This window comes from Phyllostomus hastatus, unplaced genomic scaffold, assembly GCF_019186645.2.
Source record: "Phyllostomus hastatus isolate PE091 unplaced genomic scaffold, TTU_PhHast_1.1 phas_contig_29, whole genome shotgun sequence".
Taxonomy (NCBI): Eukaryota; Metazoa; Chordata; class Mammalia; order Chiroptera; family Phyllostomidae; genus Phyllostomus; species Phyllostomus hastatus.
Window position 1 is genome coordinate 29788458 of NW_025333835.1, and position 16279 is coordinate 29804736.

Genomic DNA, 16279 nt, shown 5'->3' on the forward strand with positions numbered 1-16279 from the left:
ACATGGGATATGTAAAAGACCCAGTATTTTTTACACCACATTTGTTTGCTTTTTCGTGTAATTAGTGAAGATCATCTCCATGAAGGTGTTTTCACTAATTAGATTAATAAAGGCTTACTCCTGTTTGTATATAATATTATTTGATTAATGTGCTTGTTCAGCACCCAGTTTGATGCAGTTTTTATGTTGATTTATATCAGTTTTATTTGTTTGGCTATAAGATTTAACAGTCAGATTGGTGCTTTCTAAAATTCATTATGGGCTAGCTCTTCTTCATTATTTTACAGGTTTCCAGAGTATATAACACAGTGAATTTGCTATCCTACATTTTAAAAAAATCTATTAATACTTGATGTGTATGAATGATGGAAGATACTAAAAGTGAAATTGCAATCTCTTTGTTGTGACTACCATTGCTATGCTGTGTACCAAAACACCTCAGAGTTACTGGAGTATAATAACAGTCATTTATTATTATTAATGCTCATGGTTTTGGGGGTAGACTGGACTCTATGCAGTTTTCTCTCAGGGTCACATGTGATTTTCATCTGATGGTGACTGGGCTTGGAAGTATCCTGTAGGCTTTCCTGTTCACATGATTGACGGTTGACCGAGGGCTTTGCCTAGGGCCTCCGATGAGGCTCTCCCCCTCACCTATACCAGCCTCTTGTGCCTGGGCTTCCTCACAGAATGGAGGCTGGGTTCCAAGAACAAGTATTCTGAGAGACTGCCAGATGGAAGCTAAATCACCTTTTGTGACATTGCCTCAAAAGTCACAGTGGCACATTTGCCACATTTAGCTTGTTAGCAGTGAGTCACTAAATTTATTCATTATTCAAGACTATTGAGAAATGTCTCCACCTCTTTGTGGAGGAGTTTCAAATGATAGGCTAGTGTTTAAAACCACCGCACCTGCCTAGTGCCCTGTCCTCCAGCACCCAAATTTTCCTTCGATAGTCTTCCCTGTTTCAGTGAGTGTCTGCAGCAGGTCGGAAGCCTTGGAATCATCTTTTTGGTACATTATCATAAAGTTAGACTTATTCTCCTTCAATTTTTGATGTAATGAAGTATGTTATTAATGGGTTTCTTCTTTAATCTATCTCTGTATTCCTGGAGTAAATTCTTTCTGTCTTCATATTCTAGTTTCTACTGAATATAGATTTCTTAAAGTTTTATTTAATGTTTTTGCAGCTTTGTTAGTGGGATCTGTAACTTACTTTATTTACTATATGTATGATTTCGGTTTTAATATTATAGAAGCAACATAAAATGAATTGAGAAGCTTCTCATTTTTCTATTAACTGGAAGAGTTTTGGTAATGTAGCATGACATTTTTAGTGTTAAATAAATTCTAACTGTAGAACAAGTGAAGCCTAGTACCTTGATGCTCCGTTATTCTTAGAATTTTCTCTGATTACTGCGTTATTTTCTACAACCGTGCTGAAAGGCCATTTATAACTATAATGGTGTACAAGAACTGAGTAGTTCTAGAATTTTGGATCTCCGTTTAGTGAAAACTACTGGCATCATTTTTTTCAGCGTCTGAGTCATTTTCTATTTATTTATTTATTTGGTATTTTTCCCATTACTGTTTATTCCCCTTATACCCTCTTCTTCCTCTATCCCCTCCTTCCACTGCTTCCCCCCATAATCACCACACTGTTGTCCATGTCCATGTCCATGAGTTCTGTTCTTTTTTCTTTTTTTAAAGATTTATTTTTAGAGAGAGGGGAAAGGAGGGAGAAAGAGAGGGAGAGAAACATCAATGTGGGGTTGCCTCTTGTGCACCTTCTACTGGGGACCTGGCCCACCACCCAGGCATGTGCTCTGACTGGGAATTGAACCGGCAACCCTTTGGTTTGCAGGCTAGCATTCAATACACTGAGCCACACCAGCCAGGGTTCTTTTGCTTTTTTGATTGAACCACCATTGTCAGTCCCACCTCTAGAGCTGTCAGCCTGCTCTCTATCCACGCATTTGTCCTTATTTTGCTTGTTCATTCAGTTTGTTCATTAGATTCCACATATGAGTGAAATAATATGGTATTTGTTTTTCTTTGGCTGGCTTATTTCACTTAGCATAATGCCATATAGGTTATGATTCAGCACAAGGATCTTGGTAGCTGACTGACTCTTCAGACCTCTCCCCAGAGCTACCAGGCCCAGACTCTCATGTGTCTCTTGTCCACTCTGCCCTCCCTTAACTGAAGCCCAGGGTAAATGGATGCAAATGAAATTTTGTGTGTTGGTCCTTCATGATGGTTTCTGATTCTCTAGTCATCTCTCCCTGGTGAACAGAAACTCTGCTGCTTTTCACAGCCAGATGTTATGTGGATACCTTTCCTGGTTCTGGTGCTCCAGGCTGGGGAACCTGGCTTGGCATTTAAATCCCACACTTCTCAGGGGGAACCCCCTGTGGCTGCTGAAACATCTCCCCATAAGTTTAGCTGTTCCCGTGGGAGCCCAGCCAGCCCTCTCGTGCCTCCGCACTTCCTGCCAGTCTCAATGTGACATGGCTTCTTCCATAAGTTTCTTGGTCAGATGGCCTCTTTCAAGCTAGTCTTAAATTGGTTATTCAGGATGATTTTTTTCCTATAATTTATTTGTAATTCCACTTTGGTCTTAGGAAGAGATTAGTGTAGCTTCAACCTACTCCACCACCACCTTGGTCCCCTCATTGTTGTTCTGTCATAAGCATGGGGAGTGCCCGTTTTCTGAGGAGATTGTGCTCTTCGATAGGTCACTTAATGGCTGGTTTCATACATCTCAGAGCAGTATCAGTGGCAGGTGACATCTGTACTACGCTTCATAGTTCTCAGAGTCCTCTAGAATACCCGTCTGTTTCATCCCATTCTAGAAAGTAATAGCCTTGCTGAGTCAGTTTTATTGATTAGGAAGTGGAACTTCATGGTGTTTAACTGATTTGCTTGAGATGACATAATCTAAGAAGAGGGGGTGGGGCTGGAGCTCCCCAGACTTTAAATCCTCTGGTTAAAAACCACTGCCTTAAAAGATAGAAGAAAAATAGGTAAAATTAACAAGTGAAAATTTAAGCTGTTATAGTTGAATGTTTCTCCCCACTTTTCATTATTACTGGTGGGAATATTTTTTTATCTTTGATGTTAAGACTTTTCAAAAACTTATGTATCTGTTGTTAATATAAAACTCTAATATCCTTGGATAATGGGTCCTTTGTTCCAGTTTCAAAAATCATTTTAGTGTTACTGCCTTAAAATTCATAACTATTATTTTCATGTAAATTTTGCTCCTACTGTAGTCTTTGGAACTAAAGAAATTTATTTACTTAACTATTTGTTGTGTTTTTACATCCTAATAATTAGTGTTTTCTAAGAATTTAGGATTCTTGTGCCTTTTGGTAGATAACATTCAGTATTATATTGTTACTACTACTTTTGCTTATTAAATTAGAAATGACCTAACTGCATATTCATCGCTCTTTTAAACAACATTTAAAAAACTTATTTTAAAACCTATGTACATAAAACACAATAGGAAAAATTTTGCTAATGAAAAATGTGTTGTTGTTTCGTAAATTCAAGAAATTCTGATAAGGACAGAGAATATTATGAACCAATGCAGAAAGTGTAACACTGTAGTTATAATAGAAGAAAGCACAGAAGTAGTATCAAACATTGTGGTCTGTACTATTTTTAGAATGTGCTTGTGTTTTCATGTCAGCCATTCTGGCCTAAGTCTAGTCAGCTGGCTGACCTGTGTCCTTTTACTTACACTACTTAAGTTGGCAGTAAGTGGTAACTGGTTTTTTAATAAATATAAGCAGTCTCTACTTACTATTATTATATATGTGGAGATCATAGTTTAAAAAAATTTAAAAATCAGAGGGATTATTCATAAAAAGAAATAGGTCAGTATTGGAAAATGGGAGGAGAAAGAGACAAGAGTAAACAAGACTTAAACTTCAATCTTTTAGCAAAAAAAAGTACTGAGTTTGATGATGAGATTAGAACAGTTACAAAAACTGACATGTGTACACAATTAACCTCTTATATGTAGAAAAATTAACCTCTTATATGAGCAAAGTATTTGGTCAGGTAATCCCCAGGGTTCTGCCACCCATTGGTTGTGTAATACAGGCAAAATCACTTGACTTTTTGAACCTACAAGTTGCCAACATTAATGTACATAAGAAGTGGCAAGTTAAATGGTTAGTACTATATGTGTTTATTATTTCTGGTATTTCTACTTTTTTGTCTTGAGATTATGGGCAAGTAAATTGAATTATTTGAGGATAACACTGTTGTTTACCTCTCGAGTCTTGCACTCCTTTCCAAAATCTTATTTTTAAGATGCTTATTTTATGTATCAGCCTTTAGATAATATTTATCAGTCCTTTTTCTTTGTAATATAGGACTAAAATTATATATATGATTGTAGTAATTTCTATGTTACATTCCTTATAACATAGGAAACAAAAGCAGTCATAGTCTTTAGTGGCCTGTTGTAAATCATTAAGTTACACTTTTGGCTATAAAAACTATACCAAATAGTTCCCTTTTAATGGTTATCCTATTTTAATTCATTTTCTTCAGATACAGAAGTTTACAGTGAGTTTTATCCTGTGCCACCTCCCTACAGTGTTGCTACCTCTCTTCCTACCTATGATGAAGCTGAGAAAGCAAAAGCTGCCGCAATGGCAGCTGCAGCAGCAGAAACATCTCAAAGAGTAAGAAAATTCTACTTCCTTTTGAGGGTATTCAGATATAAAAAAAGAAAAGGTCCAAGTGGCACTCGAACGTAGTCATACCTTGGAGACGCTGCAGGTTCTGTGCCAGACCATTGCAGTGAAGCTAGTCTCGCAATAAAGCAAGTTACGGTGTTTCTGTTGGTGAAGGGTCTTGCCTTTATTTTTGTTAAAATAAACAAACAAACAAACAAACATCTGTGAAGCACAGTAAAGCAAAGTACGATGAAAATGATGTGAGGCCATGTATCCACCTGTAAATGAATCTCTTCTGGGTGAGCTGAGGCCGATTTCCTGAATCTGTTCTCACAGTAAAGTAAGTGACCAAACTTGGAGACATTATTTTTCTACTTTTTTCTCTTTTTCATGTATAGGATTGGATGTATAATTATGGGATAATCACATAGATTTATGAAAATTAACTCATTTTTAAAATTCTTATGAAAAATATTTGAGTATGTATATATGAGGTCTGCCTGGAAAAAGTCCAACCATTGGTAATATAATGAGAATGGTTTGTGTGACATCCATGTAACCTGGCAGCCAAGGAGAGAGGATTGGAATGCACATGTGTGAACAAGGATGACTTCATTGTGCTAGTCAGTGGGGGCAGTAGACACTGTGAAGTGAGCATGTGTACTGTGTGGCCATCACATTCAAAATGACTGAGCAAGTAGAGCAATGAACCTGCATCAGATTTTGTGTTAAGCTTGAACATTCTTCCATGGAGACTATTCAGATGATTGAGAAGGCTTTCAGGACCATGCAAAGAGTGCAGAGTTGTAGTACAACAAAAACAGCCATGGCTGTGGGCAACTGGTGATGGGTAGCTTCATCATGACAGGGTGCCTGATCATGCATCACATCTCGTGCCAAGGGTCTTGGCGATGCATCAAATCACCCAGGTCACTCAGCTGCCCTATAGCTCAGATTTGGTGCCCTACAACTTCTGGCTTTTCCCAAAACTAAAATCACCTTTGAAAAGGAAGAGATTTCAGACCCTCGATGAGATTCAGGAAAATACTGTGTGGCAGCTGATGGCGATTCCAACAAAGAATTTTGCAGAGTATTTTGAACAGTGGAAGAGATGCTCAGAGAACTGTGTGAGGTCCCAAGGTGTGTACTTTGAAGGCTACTGAGATGTCATTGTCCCGTGTACAGTATTTCTTGTATCTTATACCTTCTTCAATAAACGTCTATTTTTCATATTATGTGGGTGGATACTTTCAGGACAGACCTCATATATCTGTACAGTGTATTTGGAGAGCTGGAATTGCTGGGTCAAAGGGTGTGCGTCCATTTTTATGTTTGATAAATATTGCCATCATTGATTATGAAAGTTCCTGTTTTTCAGTTGACACTAATGCAACAATGTCACATCTGCTTTTCTTGATATCATTTTCATTAATTCAGTATTATTCACCTTTTATCTTTTTTTGTATTTTACCTTTGAAGTTACTCTTTTCAAGAGTGCCCCTTAAAAATTAACACTCTCTACACGTTTGTACACGTTATTGTATTTTGACTATACAACAAGTTGAGGATATTAGATTTTATTTAAATTCTTATCTTGATATTTAATGTAATAAAGTTGTAATTTAGTGAGCTGTTCTAATGTCATATGTTTTACAGATTCAGGAGGAAGAGTGTCCACCAAGAGATGACTTCAGTGATGCAGACCAGCTCAGAGTGGGTAATGATGGGATCTTCATGCTGGCATTTTTCAGTGAGTGAGCTTTCCTTTCCAAACTATCTGTATGTATTTGCATATGTTGGCTGTGTGTATTATAACAGACAGTGAAGAAAGGCAAATATTGTTAGCATGTGTCTTCCTTGTTTAAAAATGTAAATTGTTCCTGATCCTAGCTAGCTAAGTGTGATCATATGTTACAGTACAAATCCTGAAATTTATTGAATACTTATCAGATAACGAAGTATTATAGTCATCATGCTAGATGCTGATTGTATGGAGATATATAAGTATGTTTAAGCTAAATATGGTTTTGTATGATAAATGCTACAGGTTTATTCAGTATTGTAGGAGCATATAGAATGGAACTATAAATTCTTTTGAGGCAGAGGACTTTCATTTGAGTGTCTTTAAAGCAAAAGAGAGGTTGGAAAAGCAAATATTTTGGGCAGCTAGAACAGTGTGATTTGAGACACTAAGTATGAAAATGTACATCTTATTTGGAGGGAATGGTGAGTATTTAGAAGCCCAGAAACCTGTTACATTTTGTAACCTCTTGCTGAATTCTTAATTTAATATTTGACTTGTAAAGTAGACTTAAGATACTTGAGTGAAGGCTGTGTTACAGTCTTTGTTGTTTCAGTTCCTAATTGGCGCATTGTAAACCCAGTAAATAATATTGTGAAACTCAAACAAACTTTTAAATTGCTAAAATCTGTTTTGGAAACTTAATATTCATGTAAGTAAATTTATTAGTTTATGATATGGTTAATTTCTGCCCTTAACTTAGTTAAATGATCAAGTTTTCATACATTCTTTGATGGAATGCTAATTTAATTCATTTTAATTTATGACTTATTTTTATAATAAAACCGAGGAATAGTTTACTTATTTAAAGTACCACATTCAACTTTAAAAATGGGAAATGCACTCTTTTTGAATTGAGTTACTTTTGAGTCTAGAAAATCACTGACTGCTTCTTCCATTTTGAAATGGTTTCTTCCTTTGTTTTATTTTATCTTCTGAAGAATAGAAGTAGGTAACCTCTCAGAGGTGGGTGGGTGAATGAGTGGGTAGTTAGATATTTTCTTCAAATTTATTAAATTATATTCATGTCGGCGCCAGCTAATGTGATGGGATATTTAAATCTCATATTTTTGTTATAGTGTCTAGTTAAATACGATGTTAGATACTATGTAAAGGAAACGAATGAACACTTTGGCTCCAAATAACTACTGTATTTTACTGTTAGTCTACTGAACCTTGCTTTAATGTAAATATATTTGCCTTAGTTTTAGTTCAGCTGATGACCCTTTATATTGATAGCACACTTCCCACATATTTTGATTACAAGAGTCATGTAAACACTGATTCCTTAATTAGAAAAGAAAGACTTTAAATTTGTGTGTAGTATAAACACCTGTTTCTTAGGAATGAACACATGTTATCTGACACCATCTAATTGTCTGACTCAGAGCTTCCTCACTTCTCCATTTCCGTAGTTCACTGAACCCTACCGTCTTCTCTGTAATTCATGGTTTTAGATTTGAAAACAGTTCACTGATGTCACAGTGTTGCAGATGCATGATAAACTAGACATTTGATTAGGTTTATTTTTGGCCAGTGATGGCATATTAATTAATGTGAACATAAGTTTATGGTTAATAAATTTAATGTACATTATCTGACTTATCTAAATTTTGACTGAATTCTACTTTTACAATTTATATTTTTAGACTATTTCATAGTCTATAAATATTGCACTAATATAAGAGTAAAATTATAAATAATTTTAGATCTTTATTTCCTTACATATTTTTTTTTCTGGTGGACTGTAGGCCAGAGCTTGAGTTTCTTTGGTTTAGAGAGCATGGATTTATTTGTGTTCACTGCCATCTAGTGGCTGTTCTACAAATTGCAGCTTCCTATAATATGCAGCTTTCCATGCATCTTAAACTAGCAGGTGTTACCTTGATTCTGCTCTGGTGTGTGTTCCTAAGGTTCAGAAATGGATTTTCTTTAATGTGGTTTATAACTTAAGCACTTCTTGTTATATAAGTTGGACAAGTAAAACTGCAGTGAATATCAATTTTAATATTTTAGTTAAAATCTTTTGTAGGTTTAATTCTTGCTTTCTCTGTTTTCAATATCTACATTTCTGTCCCTTGCCACATGTAACCCTAAAATAAGTTTACACCTAAATATGGTAAGAAAATTGCATGTGCGTGTTCAGAAAATATAAATAAAAAATGTATGTATCCCCTGGTGTTGATTTAGCTTCTCATAATCCCTTGACGTGTCACTGCAAAATGCCTGTTACATGTCTGACCTGCTAATCTCTGATCGTATATTTATCAGATATTCTCTCTAAGGGAGTGGAATTCAGTTATCAGTTAAAAATGAGAAATTAAGATTTTATTTACTGAATAATTGACAATCTGTGAAAATGACCCTGAACTCTAGCACTTAATAATGTCATGGGCTCCATCTAGAAACTTTGTCTTCTAAGGTGAGCCTTTTGTGTCATGTGTGATCTTCCCTCAGTGATATATTAATAATTGATCACTGCATCATTTCCATTTTAAAGTAGAAGATCTCATCATTAAAGAGAAATTAGGTTAATTGTACCTTTAAAAAGAATTAGAACTGTGTTTAGAAATGTAAAATCTGACTTGTAAGCAGTGACCAGACTGTCACAGTGGCCATACCGCTTTGTCTGAGTGAGAGCGTCTGGTGCTCTGATCGTCCTCAGCATTTGATACTGACGTTTTTAAAAAAGACATCCCAGTAGGTGTGTGGTGGTATGTCGTTATGGTTTTAATTTGCATTTCTCTAACAGTTAATTATGTTGAGCATCTTTATTCAGTAAATTCTTTTGAGTACCTACCATGGACAAGTCATAAAAATTAGTTGTTAAAGGGGCTGTCTTAGCACCACACATACTGAGTAACAATGTATTAATGGTTCGTTCTGTGCATGCAAAGCTGTGTTTTTATATAGTTTTTAGATGGCATTACATATTGTAAGTGAATCCAGAAAGACAACATTTAAAAATTGTTAACTGTATACTTAAAACTTCGTATTTGTGAAATATTAAATTTTGTTGAATTTGTTTTATTTACAAGAAAAATAATTTTTATTTAATTCTCTATAATTTAGTGGAAATGTCTTAAAACTAATACGTTATTAGCATCATGTCTTTCTTAATGGCTGATAGTTCAAACAAAGAGCCTAAGGGTAAGACAGAAATTTATAGTCCCTGTGTAGTTCAGAAATAAGTATAGTGAAATTAATCTTCCTTTTGAGAACTTACTGTCCTAGGAACCTGGTGCATTTACATGTAATGAGAATTTTTCTTTGACCAAAAAAAATAAGTTCTCAGTGTTTGTATTATATGCATATTTATCACCTCTAATTTTCATTTGTTTTCAAAACAAGTATCAAGATTTTTAAAGTTATTTTAAAATACTTTAAAACTTAGGAAAAAGTGGTAAAAATAATAAAGCTTCCATGTAACTTTATCCAGCTTTTCCAAGTCTTAACATTTTATGTAACTTCAGTCCAATAATCAACACTTGAAAATTAATATTAATTAAATACTAACTGGTTCACTGATCCTATTCACATTTTGCCAACTGTCTCACTAATGCCCTTCTCAGTGCTTCGAATCGGGAGGGAATGCTGAGAACTCTCTTCACTATAAAGTTACTCTCTTCCCCCTCATTTTTTCATTTTTTATTTATTATCTTCACTTCAGGACATGTTTATTGATTTTAGAGAGGAAGGAAGGGAGAGAGAGAGAAAGAGAGAGAGAGACATCGATGTGAAAGAGAAACATCATTTGGTTCCCTTTCATACGGGCCCTGACTGGGGACCAAACCTGCAGCCTACGCATGTGCCCTGACTAGGAATTGAACCTGTGACCTTTCAGTTTTCAAGATAATGCTCTAACCGAGCTACACTGGCCAGGGCTGTTTCCCCCTTTTTAATTAATAAGTATCTTATAGCTACTGAAAATTTAAACATACAACCTTTCTATTTAATGGGTAAACTGTAGTATACAAATACTACTATTACTGTCTGGGCTATCCTGCTAACTTTTGTGGGTAGGTGGGAGGTGTAGATGGTAAGAAGAAACTGTATAGCAGATAAAAGACTGGGATACTTCAATCCTAACTATACCTTACTTGCTTTATGACTCTATGTGCAGCTTAACGGTTAATTCTCAATTGGTTCTTCTGTACTGTGGAATTAATTTGACCTTGCCCTTCTTAAAAAGCTTATGTGAGGAACAAACGAGTGAGAATTATGAAAACAAATTATAGAGTTCTATTGATTGAAGGTGGTGGTAGTGTTTTAGTTCCCCATCCTTACCCAGGAATTCACCTTTTAGTTGTAATAAGTAATGTGAATTAAAATGATGGGCAGCCTTCTTTCAAATGTCATGAATCTGTCCGAACCTGCCTGGTTTGCTCTCTTACAAAGAAGAGTACTCTGAAGGTGAATATGGAGAAGTGTAAGGGGAGTAAGAGTAAGCATTCTTTACCAACTTTTCTGAGTTGATTGCCTTGCTTCCCTGCTGCTTGCTCCCCCAGATCTTACCTGAGGAATGTACGCTATGTACACTTCTTGCTTCTTTGGGTTTCGTCTTGGGCCTTGCTGTATGGGAAATAGGTGTTCTATATTCGAGGAGAACATAGCATGAATGAAGTAGAGTTGAAAGAAAAGTATTGTCGTCTCTCCTAGGCATAAGTTCCCCTGCCTCTACTACACATTTCTTTTATAGATGGTACAGATTTACAGTTTAGTGTATACTTACTAAATTTTCTTTTTTGCCAGCTCTGACATGGCATGGGGGATCCAGAAATGAATCCAGAAATAATTCTGCTCTTAAAGACCTATCCAGCTTTACTTTCTGTCTTACAAGCTAACGGGCATAAAACGTGAATTTACCTATGCTCAAGTGGTCACCAGCTTCACTGTTTCCTTAGTGCTTACACCAATTAAAGATGTTTATTGTATTTGTCTGTTTGGTCTGCCATAGCAAAATACCAAAGAATGTCTGGCTTACAAATGGAAATTGATTTTCTCTGAGTTTTGGAGGCTAGAAGTTCAAGATCAGGGTTCCAAAAAACTTGGTTTCTGGTGGAGGTTCTCTTTCTGGTTTTCAGATGGTTGTGTTCTTGATGTGTCCTCATGTGGCCTGTCCTCTCCACGTATGTGGAGAGAGACCTCTCTAGTGTCTCTTTTCTCATCCTTTGTGCACACTAAGCCATCAGATTAGGGCTCTACCCCACAGGTGGCAAACACAAGGCCCTCGGGCCAAATCCAGCCCTCCACTTTGTTTTGTCTGGCCCGGCATCTACCCTTGGGCAGCGCCAAGCTTCTTGCCCCTAGTTAAGGAGCAGTTAAATTTATACAGTCCTAAAATTACGTTCAGCCCTTTGAAGGCAACCAAGAGGCTGCTGTGGCCCCTGGTGAAAAATATGAGTTTGACACCCCTGTTCTACCCTTATACCCTCATTTAATCTTAATTATCACCCCGAAGCTCCTGTGTCTAAATATAATCACATTGGGGGGTAAGGCTTCAATCTACACATTTGGAAGGGGCACAGTTCAGTCCCTAACAAGTTGTAGTGCCTGAGCACAACTTACAGGAACCCGTACCACTGGCAGAGCAAGAAGGAAATGTGATGGCTCGGTGAATACTTCTCTGTCCTTTTGGGTTTTATTCCTAGTGTGGGTGCAATGGTAAGTGTAATAGGTTGGAAGAAATTAATTGGTAAGTGCTTGGCTATAATGTGGTTTTGGAGTATTTTGCTGTTTTGGATTTTCTGCATCAGTGCTTCCTGTGTTTTCACAACACGGCACACTTGCAGAACGATAGCCCGCTTACAGCACACTGGGATGAAGGCAGAAGGCGCTCGGGGCTGGTGACAGCCCTTCCTCCGCCCCAGACCTCGCCTGCCCCCTGCCCTGAGACCTGAGGAGAGGAACATCTCCACCTGTCACTGACGCACACGTGGCATACCAGTGGGGAATCTCTGCCTCTACACATGGATGTAAATTCTTTATTTTAAGTAGATACAAAATTATTTTTTGATGCCTGTTTTGTGTTTTCCCCCACAGCTAACACAAATATTAGCCAATTAGATACGGAGCAGTTATGTCTAATATAATGTTCTGTGCTGGTGGAAATGTTCTAAATCTCTGCTGACCCGTAATAGGACAACTACAAGCCACATGTGACTCAAACACTTGAAATGTGGCTGATTCGATGGAGGAACTGTATTCTTAATTTTATCTGGTTTTAATTAATTTAAGTTTCAGTAACCTCTATAGAGAAGGATGAATCCTGGGGCACCAGGAAGAGGCAGGGTATCTGGTGGCATTGGATAGCACAGATCTGGAGAACGACAAAATACTGATCGAAATGTAGGTTTGAAAAAAGGGAAAAAGTAGAAAGTTAAAGAAAAATTATTTCCAATAGTGTATCTTGTAATTTTTTGTTGTACAGAAAAGATAGGACCTACTCTGTAAGGTGAAGAGACCATTTTGCTTGGGTAGTAATGACAGCTAACACTTCAGCAATTACCACAAGCCAGGTTCTGTCCTGTGCTAAGCTCTTTACATGCACTGTCTCACTTAATCCTCTTATCAACTTTGTAAAAAGTGAGTACTCACAGGTCAGAGAACTTGTGGAAGTTAGCAGTGAGTCCAAGGTCACATATCTAGTAAGTGAGTACGCTGCCACTCAAATACAGGTCTCTTATTTCAAAACTTACTCTGTGTTTAAATACAGCTTCCTACAAATGATCAAGAAAGCTGAGACTTTTCAGAAAGCATTAGGAAGGAAGAAATTATTAGAATAGGGAGATTGTTTTAAAGAAATAGCTCTTTCATTTAAACTTATCCTACTATGCTTCCTCTTTAGCTTCAGAATTCTGAAACATAAGAATTTCTCTAGGTAATTTACTTTATGTTCTTGGGAGATATGTAGGGGAAGAGGATAGGTACTGAACAGACCCAAACCTAGGCTCAAATGGATCTTTAGAAGCTTTATTGTTGTTGTTGTTGTTGTTTTGACAATGCTGATATGTTGGACATAAGTAGGGCACTCTGATTATATCTCAGGGACCTACATCAGTGTTGATTCAGCTACAAGTAATAGAAACCCGTTACTACAACTGTTTTAAATAGTCAGGAGATTATCTCACAAGATAAGAAGTCCTGGATGAGCGTCTGAAGGCTCAGAGAGTGTCAGTGTTGTGGTTCTGCTCTCCTGTGCTTTGCTTCACTCGGCCCCTTGGAGAGGGGGTTTGTTCCTCAGGCTGACAGCAGGATCCCAGCAGCAGTTCTAGGTATCACGTCCAAACATCCAGAGGAAGAGGAGGGGCCGTTTCTTCTTTTGTTTTTACATGAGAGTAGGTAATAGTAAAATAAATTTTTCCATGTAGCCATTACACAGCTTCAGCAGTGATCACTTTAGAGCCACTGTTAATTACTTAACCTGTATTCCATCCTCCCTCCTTTTGGTGTGTTTTGCTGTGTTTATAACAATCAAGGAATGTTTTTCAGAAGTCCTGTTTTTAAAAATCATAGGAAAGGAATTCTGATTTTCCCCGGACTACTTGGGACCCACCTTGTAGGGCTAAGTATGGGATCCAGCCTTCCCTGTAGCGTCTGTAGAGGTGGGTTTTGTTAGAGAGCAGGAAGGGCAGTGAACAATATCCGACTGGGGAATTTCCTTTGTAATTCATTTGGCTCATTTTTAATATTGGCAGATTGGTTGACTAGCTTAGGCTGGGCTTTTTGGGTGGGATCACATGGAAGCTGCATTGTGACCTGGTTTTTAACTGGTTTAAAAAATGTTCCACCCATTGGGGATGAGCTTTAAGGGATTGATTCCAGTTGATGAAGTTGACAAGAAAGCAAGCTTGCACATTTGTTTCTGTTTAGTAATGACTTAATTTGCAAAAGATAAAACTATAGTCTATAAAAAAGACTTCATTGGTCCAAAGTCAAAAAAGAAAGGGAACCTATTACCATTAGGCAATGCATATTTTTTCCCCAAGATTTTTATTTATTTATTTTTAGACAGAGGGGAAGGGAGGGAGAGAAACATCAACATGTGGTTGCCTCTCACACTCCCCCCACTGGGGACCTGGCTCACAACCCAGGCATGTGCTCTGACTGGGAATCAAACCGGTGACCCTCTGGTTCACAGGCCAGCACTCAATCCACTGAGCCACACCAGCTGGGGCACAATGAAGAATTATTAATATCAAGTCTCTGTTAATTTGTTTCCAAAGTATGGCTTTTTAAAATAATTGTTTCTCTTTTAGTGGCATTTATTTTCAACTGGCTCGGATTTTGTTTATCCTTCTGTATCACCAATACCATCGCTGGAAGGTACGGTGCCATCTGTGGGTTTGGCCTTTCATTGATCAAGTGGATCCTTATCGTCAGGGTGAGTGTCTTGATAACCTCTCTAACTTTTAGCTTTAAAATTAAAATATATGAAGTTTCCTGTGGGTTCATGAATGTTCATTTTATGGATATGAATTCAATGATTTTGAGACTTTTCTTAACTTCTAGACTTAATTATTTTAGTGATCTCTGGTGTGAACGTTTATAACTGTGTTTATGTGAGAGCTTGTTAGTACAGTCGTCCCCTCTTACCCACAGTTTTGTTTTCTGCAGTTTGCATTACCTGCGGCCAGCCATGGTCCAAAAATACTCAGTGGGAAATTTCAGATATCTGAGAGAGACAAACATTCACATGACTTTTATTGTTAATAATTGTTCTGTTTTATTGTTATGTCTTAGTATGCCTAATTTATAAATTAAACTTTATCATAGGTTGGTATATAGGAAAAAACATAGTATACAGGGTCTGGCACAAATAACACCCCCCTTTTTATTACAAAATCTTTTATTATAAAATCATAAGCATGTAATTATGTAACATAACAGTATCACACTCAAGCACACCGTAAAACATTTTAGGTGAAATGTTCAAATTAAAGCTATAAATTATTGCAGTCCATATTACCCTACCAACCACACTGAAGCAGGCGTTACTTCTGCTGAATCCTGTACATAGGGTTCAATACTTGGCACCGTTTCAGGCATATTCCTTGATGGTAAGGGGGGACTTTCCACACACGTGGAAAGAGTTTTGAAAGCAGAAAACTTGTTTGGATCTCATCTTTTTTATATCAGTGTTTTAACTTTGTTTTTAAGTTCTTCTGAACATTAGTATCTTCATAATAAGCTGATAATAGCTGTCTTTCAAGATTTTTGTGATGTATGGAAATAATATAATTAAGATACTGAGCCTAGTTGTAGCACCTCTGTATATGTGCTCAGTAAATCATAGCTACCACTATTGTTGTCAGGTGCGGGCCTTTCTAAATCAGTTAAACATAAACATTTCTGTTGCTTAGTAAAATTACCACGGGTGTTAACCTAAGAGCTCAAAAGTAAAATGTAGGCCTTGGAAGTGGTTATCGGAACCCATCGTCCCCCTCTTTTGTTCCTTCCGAGCCGTCTCGTTTTCCTGTTGTCCCTGGGTGTCGCCTGCTGTCCACCTCTTACATACATGGTTGTGCAGGGAGACCACAAGGATGAGTCTTTTCTCCCTCCTAGCTGAGGGATTTTTCTGTTACTTTTGTTAGCATAATCTCCCCTAGCTCTTTACCTTTGCCTCTTGAAGGCCTTTTTGGACTTTTTATAAAGCTTTTTTCCTAATTTCCTTAGGATAAGGCCTAGGAGAATGACTAAAAGTGCCTTTATTGTTTTAATGTCTTTTTAAAAGTTACCCACACATTTTAATGCTACAATGTACAATTAATAAAGTATATA

At 37.0% G+C, this 16279-nt stretch overlaps 1 protein-coding gene across 1 annotated transcript in view; it reads left to right on the forward strand.

Moving 5' to 3' along the window:
• Positions 1–16279, forward strand: part of NDFIP2 (Nedd4 family interacting protein 2) — a 54720-nt gene that overhangs the window by 25603 nt on the left and 12838 nt on the right. Inside the window, exons 3-5 of the mRNA XM_045839169.1 lie at positions 4571–4704; positions 6355–6448; positions 14758–14882. Of these exons, the coding sequence (XP_045695125.1) occupies positions 4571–4704; positions 6355–6448; positions 14758–14882 (353 nt within the window). The remainder of the gene's footprint in view (positions 1–4570; positions 4705–6354; positions 6449–14757; positions 14883–16279) is intronic.